Here is a 23806-nt window from a genome sequence, read left to right on the forward strand (position 1 = left end):
TTGATTCTGCCTTTTATTCTTTGGGAAACTGGATTCCAGTAAATTTAACCATTAGCCTTCTGAGGATTTATTTTTCTCTTATATGAACTGGATTGAGTAGAAAACTTTAGAATTAATTTTAAAAATTTTAAAGCCACACACACCAAAATGTTAACATAATACTTTTACCTACAAAACTATCACCCTTATATATGAAGTCATTTCCATTTAATTCAACTCATAATTTTTAAAGATTTATACACTAAAATATTTGATTATTTTTGCTGTAGGATATATAAACTAAATATATATATATAATATTGCTAAGCCTCAATAAGCTTTTAAATTATGGGAAAGTAACAGACAGTGGTGTTACACAAATAATAGCAATTTAAAGTAGAATGTAGTCTGTATCATATAAAGAAAAAGAGTGCATAGACTGTACTGCAGGTTTGGAAAAGAAAACACAGTTCTCTCTTCCAGAAATTTTTCACTTTCATTGAATAGCTAGCATTTGGAGTATGAGAGCAGAGCCACTCCAATGACAGATGTTAAAGGGCATAGGTAACTTTCATGATGTTGTTAAAAAGAAGATATTTGGAGGCCATCTCCCGATATGCTGATTCAGTAATTTTGGGCTGGGGCCCAGGAATCCATCATTTATAATATGCACCTCAGGGGATTCAGATCTAGCAACTCTTTGAGATCATAGGAGTTGTTTTAGATTTGACATTAACAGGCTTTTATTTTTTCCTTAATTTATATAAGTTAACTCAGCAATCTTCAAATGATTCTATTTTGTGTCATATTTTTCTTGCTTTTGACTACTTAGCTAGAATCTGTTTTCTGTTGTTTGTGTTTTAGGATATATATGCATTTTCTGAATTAATGTGACTGTTCCTTAAGACTATTATAAACTAGAGGCCTGGTGCACAAAATTCATGCACTCAAGGCAGGGGGTGGGGTCCCTCAGCCCAGCCTGCACCCTCTCGCAGTCCAGGAGCCCTTGGGGGATGTCCGAATGACAGTGCAGGGAGTGGGCCTAAGCAGGCAGCTGGACATCCTTAGTGCTGCTGCAGAGGCAGGCGAGGCTCCCGCCACCACCACTGCGCTTACTAGCCATGAGCCCTGCTTCTGGCTGAGCACCACTCTCCTGTGGGAGCGCACTGACCACCAGGGGGCAGCTCCTGTGTTGAGTGTCTGCCCTCAGGTGGTCAGTGTGCATCATAATGACTGGTCATTCTGCCCTTCTGTAGTTTTGCATATCAGCCTTTTATTATATAGGCAAATAAATAAATCAAGTAAATATTTTGCTCATGTACATATGAATCCTTATGGATTCTTAAAAAGCTCATATATAGAGTGGAACAAAAGTAGGTTTATAATTGTGAGTGCACAAAACAGCATTTATTCATATATTATTATTTATTCATTATTGTATTATTTTCCATCTGACAACTATAGGCCTACTTTTGCCCCACTCTGTATGTAATTTGATGATATAATTAAGTGAAAAAATTGCTTTTTCATCCTACTGTTAAAATACTTTCCTTATATGTTTGTTCTCTGCATTTTATATTATTTAAAACTTGATTTGGCCGAAGCCAGTTTGGCTCAATGGTAGAGCATCGGTCTGCAGACTGAAAGGTCCCGGGTTCGATTCCGGTCAGGGGCATGTACATTGGTTGCAGGCATATCCCAGTAGGGGGTGTGAAAGAGGTTGATGTTTCTCTCTCATTGATGTTTCTAGCTCTCTATCTCTCTCCCTTCCTCTCTGTAAAAATCAATAAAAATAAAAAAAAACTTGATTTGTTCTGGAGAAAAAAAAGAGGAATTAATTTTCTATATACTTATTATATCTTTATTCTAATTTTACATATCTATGTTTAGAAAGATCTATCTCATCATTTTCACTTTAAAATGACAGTAAGGTTCAATTTAAATATGGAAAATAATTAATGCATGTATTTATGAAAAAATTATGTAATATTGCAAAATAATCTCGTTTTATCATTTGGGTTCTGTACTTATATTCAATCTACAATTTGTTCAAGAGCTAAAAACAGGATTTAGCACTGTCCTCAGTCAATAAATGTTTCATGAATTACTATGATTAGCTCTCAGTTTGCTTTGCAAGATTAGTTTATACACTCCTTCAAATACAATCAAGGCTAAAAATAGTGTGCTCTGAATTGAAGACTGGTAAACAATACACAATCTCTTCCCTCGTGATTCTTACAGATAGAGAGAAATAAACTGTCTTTACTATAAAGAGTGATAAACAAATGAGCCACTAAGCTAAATTATTATTGTTTTTGTTATGTAAGTGTTGTAACACTCTCAATGACAATTGTTTTTTCTCTCAACACCACAGACTGTGGTGATTTTACACACATTTGTGTGTGTCCGTGTGCATGTGAGTGTGTGTGCATGATTTACCCCTTCTCCACGTCTTTCTAAGAGACTATGAGCCTCAGGATATTGTGTCTCAGAGTGGTGATCTGATCTTATTTCTTAATATTTGCATACCTAGTACCTAGTACCTAGGACATAGAAGGGAGTCAGTAAATACTATCTGTTAAGTGAATGAACAAAATGCTATTTTTATAGACTTATTTTATGAAAGACTGAGTTTTCCACAGGGGTATTTTGTCAAAGAAAATTGAGTTTTTATATTTAATTACTTTAGCCATATATATATATATATATATAAAGTTTTATCCATATCAATATATAAAAGTCTAAGTGACTGTCCGACTGGTTGACTGGCTGACCAACCAGTAGCTATGATGCACACTGACTACCGAAGGGAAGATACTCAACATAGGAGCTGCCAAGTGACAGCAACTTTGCAGGGTGCCCTCTCACATTCCGGTTCCCTTTGGGGGATGTCAGATTGCAGTTTTGGCCCAATCCCCACAGACCAGCACGAGGAACCCCACTGGTGCACAAATTCATGAGCCAGGCCTCTAGTTTATTATATAATATTATATATTTTAAGTGTTTAATATATGGAAGATATTTAATAATTAAAATACATACATTTTCATCCTTCAATTCTTCATAATCAATCATTAATTTAGATTCATGTAAATTAGAGGTGAATTGAAAAGTGGTCTTTTGACAATAAAGGAATTACATAGGCATAAGCTCTGTCATACTTAATGCTAATATCAGTGGTTCCATGTGTTGAATACTTATTATACAATAGCAACTGTACTGAAGTCACATCACAGGTGCATTTTCATTAAGTAATCACTGCAACATCCTGTAGCGATTTACATACTAGGAGGCTTGAAGGCTTTATGTAACATGTGGGGTCACAAACTGAGTGGCAACAAAGTGAGATTCCGCTGGTCCTCTTGATACTCTACTCTTGGCACCTTTTGTTGTTCCTACCTTTTATGAAGTGATCTGAAAGTCTGGTCATGTAATCTTTGTACCTCCCAACAGATGGGCTAAATTCTGGGGGAGAGCAGTTAAATGTTCTCTTGGAAGATAGTGATCTCTGCATCCTCTTCAAACAGGGAAGAAGTGACTTCCTTTCTTATACTTCTTTTAAAAAAATATATATATTTTATTGATTTTTTACAGAGAGGAAGAGAGAGGGATAGAGAGTTAGAAACATCCATGAGAGAGAAACATTGATCAACTGCCTCTTGCACACCCCCCAATGGGGATGTGCTCGCAACCAGAGTACATTCCCTTGACCAGAATCGAACCCAGGACCTTTGAGTCCACAGGCTGAGGCTCTATCTATTGAGCCAAACCGATTTCAGCTCTTATACTTCTTTTGTGTTCCTTAGGGATTTGAGCACCCCTGCTGTTATAATTAAATCCTGCTCCTGCTTCTCAGATTTTACAGCTCTCCAATTGCAGGAAATGAGAGTCTCATTATAAACCCCCCCCCCCTTTTTTTTTTCTTTATAGTCTTTTAAAGAAGTCTCCCAACTCTTAGTCTTTAAATGGCAATTATTCATTCATTTCCTTTGTCTTTTTCAATGCCTCAGGGACACTTTATGGGAGCCATCTTATTCTGTTGTTCACATGAGTTCTACTTCTGCTAACCCTCCCAAGTGCCTGTAACACCCTGCTCTCCAGTGCATTCTCTACTGTCAGTATCCCAACCCAGTTCCCAGTTGGCCTAAGGCTGTAATATGGGCACTGCTATGTGATGCTCTGGGGCACTCATACTACATTCAACCACCGAGTTCTCTTTGCCTGTGGACTCAACAGCTCCAAATTCCATTTTATAGTCCTTCCCATGCTAACCCACTTTCCACTTCTATCCTTGTAGGTGGGATCCCAGGTAACTGTCTAAAAGATGAAATTTTTTATATAGAAATTTATTGTAAAATACTTTGGGAGCAGTGTCTGTGAGGCAATGAAGAAAAAAGACATGGGCAGACACACATGTGAGCTGTGAGGTGGTTGTAACAGAAATCTTAGACAGTCCCACAGTAAATGCCCCTTTAGAGATGTCTCAAGTTGAGACCCTGAAGCTTGGGTCCTCGTACCTCTGTATAAACCAATCATTGGATGTGGAGGAAAGGGGGTTGTATAACACTGGGCAAGGCAGCTCCCTTCAGACAAGCACAAATCCCAAGGAAGGACGTAGCTCTCAGCTGTCAACTGCCAATGCTCTCAACAGCCAGGGTTAGGACAGTTCCAGATATAGAGGAGGCTCTACAACACAACATGATGCCTACAACAGACTGTGGAGCTGACTAGTAAAGAAAATAAACGTGAACTAAGAAACTCAGCCTTTGGCAAATAGGATTTGAGAAACTAAGCAGGGTAGCCTTAGTGATGTGGCTATTTTATTTTCTAGGAAAAAAGTACTGTTTCAAGCCTCTGTGCAAAGCCAAGCAGCAGCCCCACCTCACCTTCCTTAATTAAGGAAATTCAAAAAGAGAGCTTGATTTGAGAGGGCTATATTTTGGTGAATTTACAGAAGTTTTAACATAAAAAAATTCCATAAATGCATTCCTTTATTTAATATATAAATAAAGGAACTCATGTAAATATATTTTGAAAGAGTGAGTTTTAGAAGCAGAATTAGCTGAATTATTCATTTAGGAAAAAGAGTTTTTGAAAATATAACGTCGTCATAATTTTTTAAGGCACCATAAAGGGTATAAAACATTTGCCAGTTTTAAAATCTCAGTCAAACAAGCCTTCAGTCAAATGTATATTTCAGTCGGTGTTTTAAATCAGCGGTTTTCAACCTTTTTCATCTCATGGCACACATAAACTAATTACTCAAATTCTGCAGCACCCAAAAATATATTTCTTGCCAATCTGACAAAAATAATGGGAATATAGCATTGGCTGTTGCTATTTTTTATTTGACAAGCTAAGGGAAAAGAGGTCAGTGCCCATGATGAAACAGTCAGGTATTGCATGTTTTTAAAATGCTTGCAGAGAGAAAGGGGATGGGGAGAGGTAAAAGAGAGTAAAGGAGGGATAAATGGTGATAGGAGAAGACTTGACTTGATGGTAAACACACAATACAATGTACAGATGATATGTTTTGGAATTGTTTACCTGAAGTCTGAATAATTTTATTAACCATGTCACCTTAATTAATTCAACTTAAAAATTTTCATGGCACACCAGTGTGCCTTGGTTGCAAATAGCTGTTTTAAATAATATTTTTACTTAAATACTTCTGTGAGGAATAAAGAGTGAAAACCTATATTTTAAAAAGAGCAGTTATTTTCTTGTTAAAACTCAGTGATTATTTCTGGGGACAGACGTAGTTTAGTATGTAGTAGTATCTTGAGGAGAGGGGAAGAGTTCATCAACTCTGTTATTACCATGCACACTGGTTTCCCCCACTTACCTCTGAAGGCCTCATTCATTCAACTAATCACATTTGCGGAGTGTCTTCTTCCTGCCAAGTTGTGGGATATAAAGGAATACTGGCCACAATACTTCCATGTGCCCATGTTCACTTGGGGGAGACACTGATACATTTTTTTTTAAATACCACACTACAAGTACAATAAAAGAATATGCCTGAATGTGCAGGCACGAAGATGGAGCAGCCATTGCTTCTCCATCGCAGTCAGAACAAACGCCTTCGGGAAGTGTAGGTGCCTTCTTGAGGGATAACTAGGATCTTGCCAAGCAGAGAATTGAAGTTAATTTCACTGATGTGTGGTGAATTCCAGATATGGTTTGTGGTGGGTGGTATGCTGGATGGAAAGATGTGCATCGGTTAAAGAGAGACTGAAACTTTGGTCTCAAACTGGAAAGAACAATTTATTTCAAATGATAGAGTTTTTAGATTGTGTCCTATCAGTGAGAGCAGCTAACAGACTCTTATTCAGAGCCCAGTAACATGGTTGTGGTTCCTTTTTAGAGATAAACTCTGACTGTTATGAAGTAAGAGTGAACGTGGTCAGAGACATAGAGGGAGGCAATGAGGTAGTGATAAGTGATTTAAAAGAATTATGTAAGAAAAAACAAAAACAATAGAATAAAAATTTTAAATGTAATGGAATTTAATTTAAAAAGCACGTGTGTGTGTGTGTGTGTGTGTGTATTTGTGTGTTGTTTTTCGTTTTTATTCCTGTGCTAACTAGACAGCTACTTGTGTGAATAGAATGCCAGAGGGCAGACAGATGGACAGTGGGTAGGGATAAAAGGCCACTGAAGACATGCAGACCTAATCTTTAGAACTGTGAAGGTTACTTTACCTCGTAACAGGGACTCTACTTGTGTGACTAAATTAATGATCTTGAGATGAAATGCTTTTCCTGGATTATCTCAAAGGGCCCTAAAGGTCATCACAAATATTCTTCTCAGAGGGAGACAGAAATTGAGATATGAAGACAGGAGAACCACCCTGTGACATTATTAACTTTAAAGATGAAGGAAGGGGACCACAAGTCAAAAATATCAGGAAGAAGCCCTAGAAGCTGGAAAAGTCAAGAAAACAGTTTCTCTCTACCAGCCTCCCAATAGAGCCACATTGTCATAGATGTTTGTGAAGCGTTGACCTCATGGCCTCTTTTTATCTTCCCATAAACAGGGGAGAATATTTGACTCCACCTTCCAAAGTCTCTTTTATCAATAGTATTAAATCCAAAGCATGGCTATTTTAATAGAATATGTTATATTTCACTCCTGGAATAAATACATCAGGACTGTTGAACCTTTGAGAAACAAAAACAAATCCATTCGTTCTTTTCTTTGCTAGATTTTGACAGAGGTACTAACACACCAGTTAGGGGTCTAGTTTGTAGCTTGTATTTCTCAGGGATGAAGAGCATAGCTCCCATGATCCTGTTGAGTATTTGATCCTTGCATACTGTTCCCATTCATTCATGTCAGATGGTCACAACAGGAATTTTCTCATGTATGCCAAAATTTCTACACATCATTAATAATTCACAACAACAAATACATGCAACATCAGTAACCAACAGCAAAATTTTACTTTGGTAAGCATGACTTTAATGCTTCCACCTGAATCATTAGTTGAATAATGTCAAATGTGTTTCATTGGATGATTTCAAAGATTTTGGGGCAGATTCAAATTTGTAGAGATAAGTTGAGTCAAATTTAGCTTTCCTAAAAGTAGGGGATGGGGATTAAAAGACAAACATTTAAGTATTTTGGAAGTTATATTAAGTAGAGAAAGATATATGATAATCTATGTTAGACTACCTGGAATCTATGTCAGTGATATAATCATTGACAGTAACTTAAGAATATACTGTGAAAAATTCTTTCAAAATTAATTTTTGCCTTAAAATTTTAAGGTTATTGCTTATAATTTTATATTATTTTTCAAGAAAATTATTCCAAATACTCAAAAATTAATTATTTATATGTAGAATATGTCTAGAAAACTATTTGTAAACTTTAAATCACAAGTCAAAATATAGCTATTAATGTTGTTTTCTTTATGTATAACACAATGACTATTGATTTTTGTTAAATTAAAATACATCAAGACTAGTTTGTGTGTTTGTTGAATAAATATTGTCATGACATAATAAAATATTTTTCTCTATTAAAAAACAAACAACAACATTTGCCTCATGAGCTGGTGGAAGGGATTAGAACAAAAGCAAACTTTAGCAGTGGCTCTTCTAAGGAAAGCTGTATGTTGTAAATCACTTACTGTGTTCCCAGCTGTCATTTCAGAACATAATTTTGTTAAACAAGAATTAACAAATCACTAGGAATGCTTTAGACAGCTGGTAGGAATACTTGGCAAAATAGTTTGTCCTGATTAACACCTGGTCTTCTAGGAATTATAAATAAAATATAATTTTAAGATTGTAAGGGTTATTAGGAATTACTTAATCCAAATGTATTGATTAAAAAAAAATAAGACCTATTTTTGACTGGTAGGTGAGTTATTCAATATCCTAAATTCACTATAACTCCTTAGGTAAGTTACTCAATGTACTACACTTACTATCATTCTTAGACCAATGGAACAATCAAATACCCTGACTCCTTTTCCAGGGTATTTTACTCATGTCTTAATTATATCTAACCAATAGCATAAGCGGCTTAATGTAGGTAGGAAATATTTACTTAAGGATAGAATAAAAATATAAGCCTTCATTCCCTGACTCCACAAGAAGAAGAGAGAAAGAGGAAGAAATCAAGAAAGAAATACCTATCTCAGATTATCCTGAGAAGGAGGAGGCGTGATCAATAACGTTACATTCTAAAATGCCAAATGGATTTTGGAGAACTTGTTTTCATAATTAATGAAACTTGAGAATAACAAATTTACTTCTTGGAATTATTTTTGGATTCATCTTTCACAGAAAGCTGATGATGAGAGAGATATTTGAAATTATAGTTTACTCTTTTTTATTGAATTTATTGGATGACATTGGTTAATAGAACTATATAGGTTTCAGGGGTATAATTCTATAATGCATCTTCTACATATTGTATTTTACATTCACCAGCCCAAGTCAAATCTCCTTACATCGCCATTTATCTCCTTTTCTCTCTCCCACCCTTTTTCCTCTGATAATCACTATACTGTTGTCTGTATATCTTAGTTCTTTTTTTTTTCTTAATTCCTTAACATTCTTCATCCAGCTCCCCAATACCCTACCCTCTGAGAGCTGTCAGTCTGTTCTCTGTATCCATGAATCTACTTCTATTATGCTATTTTATTCCTTAGATTTCAAATATAAGTGAGATTATATGGTTCTTCTCTTTCTCTGACTGGCTTATTTCATTAGAATAATACACTATGCTATTGCAAATATAAGAATTCTTTCTTTTTTACAGCTAGGTAATATTCTAGGACATACATGTACAGCAGCTTTTTTATTCACTCATCAACTAGTGGACACTTTAGCTGCTTCCAAATCTTGGTGATTGTAAGTAATGCTGCAATGAACATACTGGTACATATATTTTTTTCTAATCAGTGTTTCAAGTTTCTTTGGATATGTTCCCAGTAGTGGAGTCATAGTTCATTTTTAATTTTTTGAGGTAACTCCATACTGCTTCCCACAGTGGCTGCACCATCCTGCATTCCCACCAATAGTACACTAGGGGTCCCTTTTATCCACATCCTTTCCTCACTTGTTGTTTGTTGATTTATTGATGATAGCCATTCTGACAGGGATTGGGTAATATCTCATTGTGGTTTTCATTTCTATGGTTTTGAGTCTACCATTTAAGTCTTTAATCTATTTTGAGTTTATTATTTTGTATGGTGTAAGAAAGTGGTCTAGTTTCATTTTCTTAAATATATATGTGACTTTTCCCAGACACATTTATTGTATAAGCTATTTTTACCCCATTGTACATTTTTGCCTCCTTTGTCAAATATTAATTGGCCATAAAGACACGGGCTTATTTCTGGGCTCTCTATTCTGTTTCATTGAACTTTATGTCTGTTTTTAAGCCAGTGACATGATGTTTTGATTACTATGACCTCTAGTGTGATTCCTCCAACTTTGTTCTTCTTTTTCAGTATTGCTATGGTTATTCAGATTCTCTCTTTCCTAAGCATTTTTACACTTTCCTAGCCCAATGCTTACTGCTTTCTTGGTTACAACTCATGTGGCTATGTTCTTATTTTACCCTTCTCATTACTGATTTCATCTCCAAAGGTAGCTTACCATCCTGCAATAAAAATCATGGTGGTTAACCATAAGACAAAATAGTCTTCTTATCAGAAAGCTGGAGCCTACAGACTTACAAAGCATTTAATCATTGTTTAGAACAGGGGAGATGAAGACATTTCACACTATGACTCTTTAATCAGTGCTCTTCTGACTAGAATTTCTCTTTGCAGTTGCTAGGAAATAATTAGGTTTCATAAGGAAAATATGCAGAAACATTCCAATGTGTAATATTTCCTAAAGGTTGTTTCTTTAACTCTGATAAGAAGCTTTAGTCAAAAGTTGAAAAGTATCTATTGCAACAGGCAAATATTATATGTTTAGTGCTTCCTTCTACTGCAGATGTTAGAAAGCATAGCTTACTTTGCTAATGTAGATGCTCATTTTAATTGGAGTCACTCTACCAGAAAATAGTTTTGTAAGTGGTTTTAAAAGATTTTGGCTATGTTGATTTGCATATATCCCAAAGCTGAAAATATCCCATGAAAGCAACCTTCAACCAAAGCAGTAGCTTTTGCTCTCTCCATTCTCTGTCACTATGAAGCTCAATGAGGATGAACATTGCCCACATCTAACCTGAAGGTAATCTGCAGAATCAAAATAATTCTCTTTATTCAGTGAACATACATAAACAGTGTTCAAGCTTCATGCTTATAACATTGGTTTTAAAACAATTAATGTTGGTTTCAATGCTAACATCAGGGATAATTACTATGATTGATCACTGTTGTTTTGATGGCATCATATTGGTGTCAACTAGACTAGCAACTTTCTGATATGGAGACAAAACTGGACACAGGAATTCACACATTAAGTGAATTACTTAATGTACATGATTTGAACATTGCTTCAAAACCTTCAGGTTTTCATAATGGTATATTTAAGAAAATATAGTTCTGAATGTATTAATTCACCAGATGTTTTTAATTGATTGTTTTAAGTTACCTTTGGGAATACTGAACAGGGTGTTCGGAGACATGAATTCTAATTCCAGTTTGCCATTAACTAGTTACAGTAGCTTGAGCAGTTTACTTAACCTCCAGGGGTTCAATTTTTCTATTATAAAATGAAATAGGTTCAACAGATCAGTGGTTTTCAATTGTTTTGAGACTCGGGGGAGGGGGGGTGTTGTAGTGAGTGTCCCCAGGGGTTGGTAGAGAGGGAGAGTGGCTCAGATGCTAAGAGGGCAGGGTTCTGGGCCTTTCTTCCCTTGCTCAATCAGAGCACCTCCCTCTGTGCTGCTTTATGTAGTCACACACCCTGGGGAAATGTTTGTGTACGTATTTCTTACTCTAAATTAACAAACAAGTATTTTAAAATGACTGAACCAATTGCCTAATAATTAAGACAGCTTTGAGCAATAAAAGGCGTAAAGTTCTAGGAGCTTTCCAATGTGTTAGAAAACTGAGTCTAAGAAAAGGAACCATATATCATCCTTAAGTGAAATATTTTGGAAAAAGCCTGATGGGGAGGAAAAAGTAATTTTTGGTTCATCCTGTGCTTGCATTTTCATTATCATTTGAATTTTAGACCAAAAAAGTAATTGTCCCTAACTTCTAAATTATCTGTAGCAGAATTGTATTTATATTCTGGCATATTTATGTTTGTGATAGTCTCTCAAAATTTTATATTTTGTATTTTTCAGTATTATATGTCTTGGAGATAGAACTTTGAGTAATAGACTAAATCCCCAGTTGTTAAATTGAGATTTTTATAAAAAACACCATTCAAAACAGAAAAGATGTGTTTGAGCAGCTGGATAGCAGATGAGTTACTTTCCCTCGGCAGCTATCATATTGATAAAGAATGAAACTAGAGTGCTGGTAGCCTAAGCACCTTTATTCTAGCTTTAAAACCTTTCTCTGAAAAAAAAAAGTTAAAGGTAGGACTCTTCGGAAAGAATCACAGATAATTTATGAAAGTAGGGCATGCAATAAAGAGAACTGAGATACAAGGAGTAACTTGTTAATAGAGACTGTAGATAGAAAATAGCATAGTAGACAAAGAGCTGAGATATTTTGAAGAATGTACTATGAATATTTATCATAGATTGACTAGAACACAGGAAATAAAGCTAGTGGGAATTTGCCTTACTGTTCTTCATTTAGAATAAGCACTGAAATTCTATCCTGGCCGGGACCAGTTTGGCTCAGTGGATAGAGCATCGGCCTGCGGACTGAAAGGTCCCGGATTCGATTCAGGTCAAGGGCATGTACCTTGGTTGCAGGCACATCCCCAGTGGGGGGTGTGCAAGAGGCAGCTGGTCGATGTTTCTCTCTCATAGACGTTTCTAACTCTCTGTCCTTCTCAATTCTTCTGTGTAAAATCAATAAAATATATTAAAAAAATAAAATAAAAATAAATAAAATTCTACCCTGACTAAATTTCTTAAAAGTTTTATTTCCTTCACAAAGTGTTGTAAAACGTATTGACACTATGAATATTTATACATTACAAATATCTACATCTAACATGTGGCTTTTATAGTTTTTATATTACATTTTTCCATGTTCTAGAAATTGTGTTTTTCTAAAACAGTTTTGCCTTGAATTTATTCTTTAATTAACATACATTTTCATTACCTTATTTCAAAATATGTTCAATGAAATTCAGCATTCATAATTTTTCACAGAAATTATTTTTAAATATTCCATTAACTTTCTGTCAGAATAATACATATTATTTCATGTTATATTTATAGCACCAAGACAAATTGTTTCTCCAGGTGAAAGAAATCATATTAATATACTTTAATTTGTTTTTAAGAATAAAGAGTACTATGTTTATATCTAATTCTAAATATCATTATATCCAGTAGTTTCAATTTCTGTGTCAGTGAGCAATTTTATAAGTCTGTATAGATTTAAAATAATGCTTAAAATAACATTATAAAAGACAATAAGACAAAAGACAGAGTCCTTTATTCTTATGAATACTGAATTCAAAATAAATTTTACTACGTTTTTTTAAATTTTATTAAAGATAACAAATTATTGTGCCTCCAGTCATATGAGTAATAAATCAGAAAAAGTACACAATTTAAAAATTTTATTCTTTTCAATGTGTGTCTAAATGTTCAGGACTCTAAAAGTAAGCTTCATATAAGATATGCTTGACAGGAAATTTTTGCTTATTAGTATGAAAAATTTTTTTCATTTTATTATAATTTTTCAAAGAATTGAGTTTTTTGGAATTGAACCCACAACCTTTTTTGCTGTAGGGAATCATGTTCTGACCAACTGAGCCACATGGTCAGGGCAATATTTTTTATTAATATAAGACCATTCCCATTAAGTTTTTATTTGTTAAGACAATTTTTATAAATGTGTGTTGAATTTTCTGCATTTGAGATGACCAAACCATTTTTCCCCCTTTAATGTATTTTCTTGTCTTCAAGCATACTTCTATTTCTGTGGGAAGGACTACCAGCTTATAATAGACCATGTTTTTAAGCCATTTTAAGAATTACTTTTTTAAAATGTTATTTTTTATTAATTTTGGATAGAGAGGAAAAGAGAGGGATAGAGAGATAGAAACATCAATAAGAGAGAAACATGGACCTGCTACCTCCCGCATGCCCCCTAATGGGGATTGAGCCCACAAGATGGATATGTGCCTTGACTGGCTCTCAACCTGTGACCTTTTGGCTCATGGATCTATGCTTAACTGCTGAGCCACACTGGCCTGGCTAAGATTCATTTACTTAAAAATTATCTTTTCTTCTTCTTTTTTTTAATCTTAAGTGACATTGTCTGAGTTAACATTCCTTATTTTGCACTTGCTGGGTTTGCATAATTAGGTTTCACTAATCTCAAAAATAAATTGGGTAGTTTCCTCTGTTTTCCTATTTTACATATGAAATATCTAGCTTATTCTGCCCTAATGTCCATCACTAAATTAGGCAGTTATCCCGCATTCACCACAGCACACACTTTACTTGCCCATTGCAGAATCACTTCCATTTTAACTGGAAGATTCACAAAACAAAATCTCATCATTACATTCAGTTTTTATGTAAGTCCTCTTTTAGTGCTAAAAAAAAAAAAGGAAGAAAGAAAGAAAAACAGAACAAAACAACAATAAGCCATATGCATTTCAAGAAATCTTTGGGAATGTTAGACACTCGTTGAGTAAGTTGACAATGTAGAGTGAAAATGCATGAAAAAATTGCTCCTAAAATTCAGCAAACCATGAGAACCATTAATGAGTATTCTGAGTGGAGAGTTAACAGGTGTCAGGAATAAAACCCAGTGTTGACCATGTGGTGGCTCTCATCCCTCTGATTTTCAGCTGCTCACAGGCATACAAAACCACTTGGCCCTATGAAACCAAAGCAGACTGCTAACATTCATGCATTTGAATTATTGTAACTTAAGTGGACATACATGAAACACAAACTTTTGTGTTTCTCTGGTCATTGTAATATTTGAAATACATTTGTTATCCACCTTTAGCAAACATACAGAATCCTTTTTGTAATCTGTTTTGGGTACTAACTGCAGCTTTTACATTATTTTTCCTATCAGATTCATTCATTTTCATTCGTTCAACAAATGTATTAAGTATCTCTGGGGTTCCAGGATTCTCCAACATGCTGGGATGTATTAAACTAAACACCTTCTCTAATCTCAGGGAACTTCTGCTCCGCATTTATGTGTATATAGATAGCTATGTGGACATCTTAACTCTATTCACAAATAAAGGAACTGAGTTGGCATAATCTATACAACTCTGTCCAATAGAAATGTAATGAGAGATCTGTATGGTTTAACCTTTTTATCAGGCCCATTTAAAAAAGTTAAAGAAAATGGGCGAGGTTAATTTCAAAGTGTTTTGCTTAACTCTTTATATCTATTACCATGACAGCATGTAAGTAATGATTATTAGTGAGATACTTCAAAAGCAAATCTGCATTTTATACCTGCAGCACATCTCAGTGGGAACTAGTCGCGTATCAGACCCTATAGCCACATGTGGCTAGTGGCTACTGAATTAAATGGTGAAGATCAAGATAATGGCTAACACTGAATTTAATAGTTTTATAACACTAAATCTAGAGTTTTTAAATGTAGGAGCCCAAATCCTTCTGTTTTGTCAAAGAGCAGTATTCTTCCAAAATATTTTAATATATAAGTTATTATCCCACAGTAATTTTAGGTTCTTTTGTTTGTTTGCTCAAACCTGGGAAAGTAAAATTTTACTTTTAGTATTTTGAATATTATTTTTCTAGTAGAGGCCTGATGCGTAAAGATTCATTCAAGAATGGGCCTTTGTTCCCCTGGCTGCCGGAACTTCCTTTCTGCCTTCACTCTGGGCTGGAGTCACCTTTCCACCTTCCCAAGGGGCCCAGAGGCCCACAGCTGCTGGGGCAGTGCGGAACACCTGCATCATCACCATCACCATGGCGATGATACAAGCAGCTCTTGGCTGCTCAGCAGGTGCATATGCAAATTAACCCACCATCTTTGTTGGATTAATTTGCATACTCCTGGTTGACCGGTGGGTGTTGCGAAAGTACAATTTGCATATTTCTCTCTTTTTTAGTGTAGATACTTTAGAAAATAGTATGAAAAGTTTTATTTCAATCAATCAATCATTACTAATTTATTTAGGTTAATTATTTATAGCTAATGCCACAAAGCTGACAGAAGGTTCATTTATCGTAGTTGTGTTTCTTCCAACTTGTGAGCTCTTTGCTGAATTGTGTATTTAGCTTAGTTTAAATTGCTACCTTCATATTACTAATACACTATATTAAGACATTTAACAAAGTCAATAGTTCTGTATTGTGATCATAATTCATAAATATTTTATATGATATTTTATTGATATGCTTCAAAAATTTATTGAATTATATACTACTGAATACTATTTATACAGTTTTTAAACTGTGGTAAAAGTAACTTGAGAGATCTATTGACATTCTATAAAACTTGTAAAACATATAAATTGACTCAGAAATCAAAATAGCTAGGAGTAATATCTGGATTCTAGGCTTAATAGTAAAACACACTTAGGGTTTTTATAATTTTTATATTACTCCCTTAGAGCTACCAGTGTGTATGCCTGTCAGATTGGGAATGAAATTTTCGTGAACAAGAATCCAATGACTGCAAAATGAATCCTTGTGAGAACAACCTGTACTGACCTTTACAAAATCTACCAGTAATGTATTTATTGTTTTCTTTGCGAAATTCCTTGGAGTGTTCAATGTCCTTGAGTGGCATCCAGACATTATTTTCACATTACATCCATTTAATTAAAATAACTATTCCAAGATGAAGAACCATTTTCTGTCAAAATAGGTTCACATTTAATTGAAATTTATGTAAACCCAACTTCAAGTAATAATCCCATTAAAACACAAAGTAAAATGGTGGTTATCTGAGGAAGGGTTGGAGGCATAGGAAATGTGTATATAAGGGTACGAACTTTCAAAGAATAGATATATAAGCCATGGAGTTCTAGTGTACAGTGTAGTGAATATTGACAATAATAGTGTAATCATCCAGCTTATTAAAAGTTTAGATCAGTGGTTCCCAACATGGGCATATGCCCCACAGAAAGGCCATTTGATTTTTAAGGGGGTAATTTGAGAATGAGTTATGAATAGTGTTTTTTTGCATTTCTTATTGTTCTGGGGGCCTTATATATTGTATATAAATATATATGATGACATACTTATGCGTTTCAGTTCTATATTATGTGCTTTGAAACTTTATTTGATACTATTATATCACTTCATATTATAATTTTAAAACAATTTCTTAGTAATTTATTCCTCAGTACTTCAACTGTCTTTTCATTATTTTATTTTTTTTCTTTCATGGATGCCATGGTCTTTAGAAGCTTGTTTAGACCAAGTTAATGGTCTTTTAGGCTTCCTCCACATGAATAGGGTTTCACTCTTTGAATAATAAGAATTATATATCAGGGGGGGGGGGTGTGTGCATCAGGATTTTAGAGATACTTAGATGGGGCATAGCCAAAAAAAGGTTGGGAACTACTGGATTGGATCTTAAAGATTCTTACCACGCAAAAGAAATTATTATTATGTGACATATTAGAGGTCCTAACTATGTTATAATGACACACGTTACAATATATAAAATGTATCAAATAAACATATTGTACAACTTAAATTTATACCACATTATTAAATACATATTTAAAGAATTAATATATTTCAAGTAACAAATCCTTTTTAATTTGGAGATGTAATTTCCTGATGTGACACACTTAACAAATGCATTTACTTCTTCAAAACACATTTTTGCCATCTCAGCATTGTTTTATATCCTTCCATCCATGCTAAATGAGTGCTACAATATGACTCTTTAGTGGGTCCATTGATTTTAACTTCCAATATGTAACCTAGATATTTTCACAAGTTTGAATTACTTTAGTCAAATCATTGCTACATTTTACAATATAGAGCATCCACATTGTAAAATCAAATTACTATATTCTTTTTTAGATGAGAAGTTTAAAGAAACTAAATAGATATTCTGAGTAGCTATTGATTTATTCAAGTGTTTAATAACCAAGTGTATATTGATTAACTCATCCTTTGGTTTGTTTGGTATATACATGTACTCTCTAGGGAATGCAAAACCAGGTGTTTTTTGACTGAAATGTGTTTTTTTAATCGACTATAAATATACTTATATGATTGCTTTTCAGGGACAATTCAAAATGATTTCAAGGTGCCCTCCAAAATAACTCATATACTCTATTTTGTCTTATGTTTACCCTTGAGAATTCTGGATCATCTGAAGCATGTAAGAGTTCTCCCACTCTAACTTTTGGGGACTGAAATGGGATATAAAAGCCAGATTCATCATAGTTTTTAGTTTATTTAATTAAAGGAGAATTCTAAAATAATTGGCAATAGCTAGATTGATATTTCAGTGACAAGAACAACAAATGAATACTCTAGGTAATATAAAAACTCACTGTGTTAATAGTTGGTATTAGTTTAAAATATATAAAAATGTAAAACCCCAGAGATATTATTTGTGATGTTGATATATTACAAGTTAATATTAACTGCTTGTCTATGCAGTGGGAGAATCAACGTTTGTTATGCTAGGAAAAAGCTCCATGGATGTGTATGTTTATTTTCCCTAAATAACTATTATAATCTATAATATAGAATATGAATTTTTCAGTTTCTGAGACTCTAATATATACTTTTTTAATTTCTGCTCTTTCTTAATTACTAAAAACAAATTTCTTTTGCATTTGAGTATGTGTGCACTCAAACTATCATCTCCAGACAAACACCAACAAGAACACAACTTTAGTTGAACAAATTGGGTTTATAATTCATCATCCAGAGGGAGAACACACACTGTGTGAATCCACTGGGTACCTCTGTAAAAGGGTGCTGGACCAACTTTGAGGTTTGAGCTGTGACATGTAATTTGGGGGAAGGTTTAAGGGTGCTGGACCGACTTTGAGGTTTGAGCTGTGACATGTATTATAATTTGGGGGAAGGTTTAAGAAAGCGGGACATTGGCCTAGACTGAATATTGCCAGGAAGTGAAAATAATTATATGATTTGGTTCATAATACATCTTACCTAGAAGGATGCAAGACTGGACAGAGATAAAAGCCAAAATGTTTATTAAAAAGACAACAATCATTCATACTGGCTATGATTGGGGCATACTTGTGGTACAGACAATTTTCATGTGTTTGTCTGTATTTGAAAATAATTATGGAGTAATTAAAAAAATAAATTAAAAAAATTATTATTTCAACATAATTGAAAATAATTATGTTTTTGTTATAATTCATCAGGATCACAGAGCAGTTCTGTCTCATTTTCTATGCAATTGTATGTTGAAATGTTCAACACAACACCAATGTCTAGCAGTAAAGCCAGATTTTAGTGCTAGATAGCTTCTGGATGGCCTGAATGTTAGTTACTGCTCTTTAGCAAAATACAATGTCATACATATGTGTAAAAATAAATATGTATGTCTGTGTTTATGTGAAATATTTCACTAACATTTGTCCACATACTGCAAAATATGTTATTCTCATGTATATCAAACAGAATGAGAGAATTAAATTATTAAATTATTATCTAACATGACAGTACATGACAGCTGTCTCCTACATGCCTCCTACTGGGGATCAAGCCTGCAACCCAGGAATGTGCCCTGACCCAGAATCAAACTATGACTTCCTGGTTCATAGGTCAACACTCAACCATTGAGCCACATCAGCCAACAGATTTTTGATAGATTACTGATTTTATTTCTAAGAAATAGTGTTGCATTTTTTTCTTTTATTTATTTACTAGAGGATAGGGGCACAAAATTTATGCATGGGTTTGGAGGGGGTGTCCCCCAGCTCAGCCTGTACCCTCTTCAATCTGGGACCCCTTGAGGGATGTCTGACTGCCAGTGGGATTGGGCCTGAATGGGCAGTCAGACATCCCTCTCAAAATCCAGGACTGCTGGCTCCCAACTGCTCGCCTGCCTGCCTTCCAGATTTTCCCTAATCACTTCTGCCTGCCAGCCTGATCACCCCTTAAAAACTCCCATGCCAGCCTGATAAATATCTAACTGCTCCCCTGCCAGTCTATTTGCCCCCAACTTTCCTCCTCTGCTGGCCTGGTCACCCCTAATGGCCTTCCCCTGCACGGTTGATTGCATCCAATTGCCCTTCCTTGCAGACCTGGTTCCTCTCAACTGCCCTCCCTTGCAAGCCTGGGGTCTCCTAACTGCCCTCCCCTGCTGGCCATCTTGTGTCCACATGGGGGCAGCCATCTTTGACCACATGGGACAGCTATTGTGTGTTGTAGTGATGGTCAATATGAATATTACTCTTTTATTAGACAGGACAGAGGCCTGGTGCATGGGTGGGGGGCAGCTGGTTTTCCCTGAAGGGTGACCTGGATCAGAGTGGGGGTTCCCTTGGGGGTGTGGGGCGGCCTGAGAAAGGGGCCTGTGGTGGTTTGCAGGCCAGCCATGCCCCCTGGTAACCCAAGCAGAGGCCCTGGTATCTGGAATTTATTTACCTTCTACTATTGAAACTTTGTAGCCTGGAGCAGAGCCAAGCCTCCTGCTCGCTCTGTGGCCAGCAGCCATTTCTGTTTGGATTTGTTTATCTTCTATAATTGAAACTTTGTAGCCTTGAGTGGAGGCATAGGCCGGCTAGGGCAGGTGGAAATCTTGGCTTCCTAGATTGCTTGGGAAACCCAAGCCTCCCTCCTGCTCTCTGTGGTTGTAGCCATCTTGGCTGGTTTATTTGCATACTCGTTCTGATTAGCTGGTGGGCGTGCCCGGTGGGTATAGTGGAGTGATGGTTAATTTGCATATTACTATTTTACTAGGTAGGATTTTTTATTGTTTAAAGTATTACATATGTATCATTCACCACCCCCCCCCCCACATGAACCCTCCCTGCCACTCCCACTTCCCAGGACAAGCCCCCACTGCCCCAGTGTCCATGTCCATTGGTTATGCTAATATTCATGCATACAAGTCCTTTGGTTGATCTCTTAGTGTGCCCCTGCCCCCTTCTCTCTGAGGATGGAAGATCTGTTCAGTGTTTCTTTGTCTCTGGATCGATTTTTGTTCATCAGTTTATGTTGTTCATTTTATCCCCATATGAGTGAAATCACATCATAGTTATCTTTCTCCCACTGGCTTATTTCACTTACCATAATGTTCTCCAGGTCCATCCACATTCTTACAAATGATAAAAGTTCCTTCTTTTTTATAGCTGCATAGTATTCTATTATGTACATGTATCACTGTTTTTTTAATCCACTCATCTGCTGATGGGCACTTAGGCTGTTTCTAAATCTTAGCTATTGCAAATTGTGCTGCTATGAACATAAGGGTGCTATGTCCTTTCTGATTGGTATTTCTGGTTTCTTGGGATATTGTCCTAGAAGTGGGATCACTGCATCAAATTGGAGTTCCATTATTAATTTTTTTTTTTTTTTGAGGAAACTCTATACTGTTCTCCACAGTGGCTGCACCAGTCTGCATTCCCACCAGCAGTGCATGACAGTTCCTTTTTCTTTGCATCCTCGCCAGGACATGTCATTTATTGATTTTTTGATGATAGACATTCTGACATGTGTGAGATGGTATCTCATTGTTGTTTTGATTGCATCTCTCTGATGATTAGTGACTTTGAGCATGTTTTCACATGTCTCTTGGCCTTCTGAATGTCCTCTTTTGAAAAGTGTCTTTGTAGAGCCAAGACCGGTTTGGCTCAATGGATAGAGCATCAGCTTGGGGACTGAAGGGACCCGGGTTCAATTCCAATCAAGGGCATGTACCTTGGTTGCGGGCATATCCCCAGTACGGGGTGTGCAAGAGACAGCTGTTCGATGACTCTCTCTCATTGATGTTTCTAGCTCTCTATCTCTCTCCCTTCCTCTCTGTACAAAATCAATAAAATATATTAAAAAAATAAAATAAAATTATTTTTAAAAAAAGAAAAGTGTCTTTGTAGGTCCTTTGCCCATTTTTTGATTGGGTTGTTTATCTTCCATTTACTAAGTTGTATGAGTTTCCTATAAATTTTGGAGACTAAACCCTTATCTGATATAGCATTGGCAAATATGTTCTCCCATGCGATGGGTTTTCTTGTTTTGTTGATGGTTTCTTTTGCTGTGCAGAAGCTTTTTATTCTGATAATAGAGTCCCAGGGATGTCTGACTGCCCATTCAGGCCCAATCCCACTGGCATGAATTTGTAAACCAGTTTGGTCCCTCAGTCTGGCCTGCAGGATTGGGCTGAAACAGGTTCTCTGATATCAGGGTCCTGGATTGCCAGAGGTTAAGGCCAGGCTGAGAGACCCCACCAGTACATGATTAGGGCTGGGAAGGGGCAAAGAAAGGCTCCAAGGCATGTCTGGCCTGTCTCGCTCAGTCCCAATTGGCCAGACCCCAGAAGCAAGCTAAGCTACTGGTCAGAGCATCTTCCCCCTGGTGTTCAGTGCACATCATAGTGAGCAGTTGAGCACGTTAGCATATCACTAGCATATTAAGCTTTGATTGGTTAAACAGCCTACCAGACACTTAGCATATTAGGCTTTTATTATATAGAATAGTCCCATTTGTTTATTTTTTCCTTAGTTTCCATTGCCCTAGGAGTGTAACATTAAAGATATTGTTATGACAAATGTCTTCTATTTTGGTGCCTATGGCTTCTAAGATTTTTATGTTTTCCCATTTTACATTTAAGTCCTTTATCTATTTTTAGTCTATTTTTGTGTACGGTCTAAGTTGGTGGTCAAGTTTTATTTTATTTTTGCAAGTATCTGTCCAATTTTCCCAGCACCATTTATTGAAGAGACTGTCTTGACTCCATTGTATGTTCTTGCCTCCTTTGTGAAATATTGCAGATTATTTGCCTATATGTGTGTGGGTTCATCTCTGGGCTCTCAATTCTGTTTTATTACTTTGTATGTCTCTTTTTCTGCCAATTACCATGCTGTTTTGATTATTGTTGCTTTGTAGTATAATTTAAAGTCAAATAATGTAATACTTCTGGCCTCCCTGCTCTCCTCTTTAGGATTGCTTTAGCTGTTTGGACTCTTTTATAGTTGTATACGAATCTGATTATTTCTCTTTAAAGATTCCATTGGGGTAGGCCTGCATTACTTAGTGTTGGGCATGTACCTATAAACCAGGAGATCATAGTTTGATTCCTTGCTAGGGCACATGCTGGGGCTGCAGGCTCAATTCCTAGTGGGGGGCATGCTGGAGGCAGCCAGACAATGATTATCTCTCTACATTAATGTTTCTATCTCTCTCCCCCTTTCCCTTCCTGTCTGAAATCAATAAAGTATATTTAAAAAGAAAATATTCCATTGGGATTCTGGTGGAGATTAAATCAGTACGTTGCTTTAGGTAATATGACCATTTTAGTTACATTGATTTTTCCAATCCATGAACACAGAATATCTTTCCATTTCTTTGTGTCCTCATTGATTATTTTTAAAATGTTATAGTTTTCAGTGTGTGGGTTTTTCACAGCCTTTGTTACATTTATTTCTAGGTATTTTATTCTTTTTGTTACAACTGCAAATGGAATATTTTTTTTCTGAAATTTAACTGTTAATATATAGAAATGCAATGCATTGTTGTATGTCAATTTTGTATCCTGCAACTCTACTATATTTGCTTATTGTTTCTAATAGTATTTTGGTGAAGTCCTTAGGGTTTCTATGTGAAGAAACATGTGGTCTGCAAAAAGTGACAATTTTACTTCTTCATTCCAAGTTTGAATGCCTTTCATTCCTTTCTCTTGCCTGGTTGCTCTGACAAGGGCTTTCGTACTATATAGCATTAATAGTGGTGAGAGTACAGCCTTGTCTTGTTCCTGGCCTCAGAGGAAAAGCTTTCTGTTTTCACCATTGAGTATGCTAATAGTAGAGGGTTTGTCATTTATGGTCTTTACCATGTTGAGCTTCCGTGTTTCCCTGAAAAATCAGACATCCTCCGAAAATAAGACCTAGCGCATGGAAAGATAAGACATCCCCTGAAAATAAGACCTAGTGCAACTTTGGGAGAAAAAATTAATATAAGACACTGTCTTATTTTCGGGGAAACAGGGTACTTTTCTTTAATATCTATTTTTTTAACATTTTAATCATAAATAGATGTATCTGCCAAGTGCTTTTTTCTTCATCTATTGATATGATTATATAAATTGTATTCTTTATTTTGT

At 35.6% G+C, this 23806-nt stretch overlaps 1 protein-coding gene across 1 annotated transcript in view; it reads left to right on the forward strand.

Annotated features, from left to right (window-relative positions):
- The window catches only part of EYS (eyes shut homolog), a 1188193-nt gene that overhangs the window by 304072 nt on the left and 860315 nt on the right, over nt 1–23806 (forward strand). The window contains 2 exon segments of the mRNA XM_036415133.1: nt 16149–16237; nt 16239–16265. Coding sequence (XP_036271026.1) covers nt 16149–16237; nt 16239–16265 — 116 coding nt within the window.

Source organism: Pipistrellus kuhlii, unplaced genomic scaffold (assembly GCF_014108245.1).
Source record: "Pipistrellus kuhlii isolate mPipKuh1 unplaced genomic scaffold, mPipKuh1.p scaffold_m20_p_5, whole genome shotgun sequence".
NCBI classification, from domain to species: Eukaryota; Metazoa; Chordata; class Mammalia; order Chiroptera; family Vespertilionidae; genus Pipistrellus; species Pipistrellus kuhlii.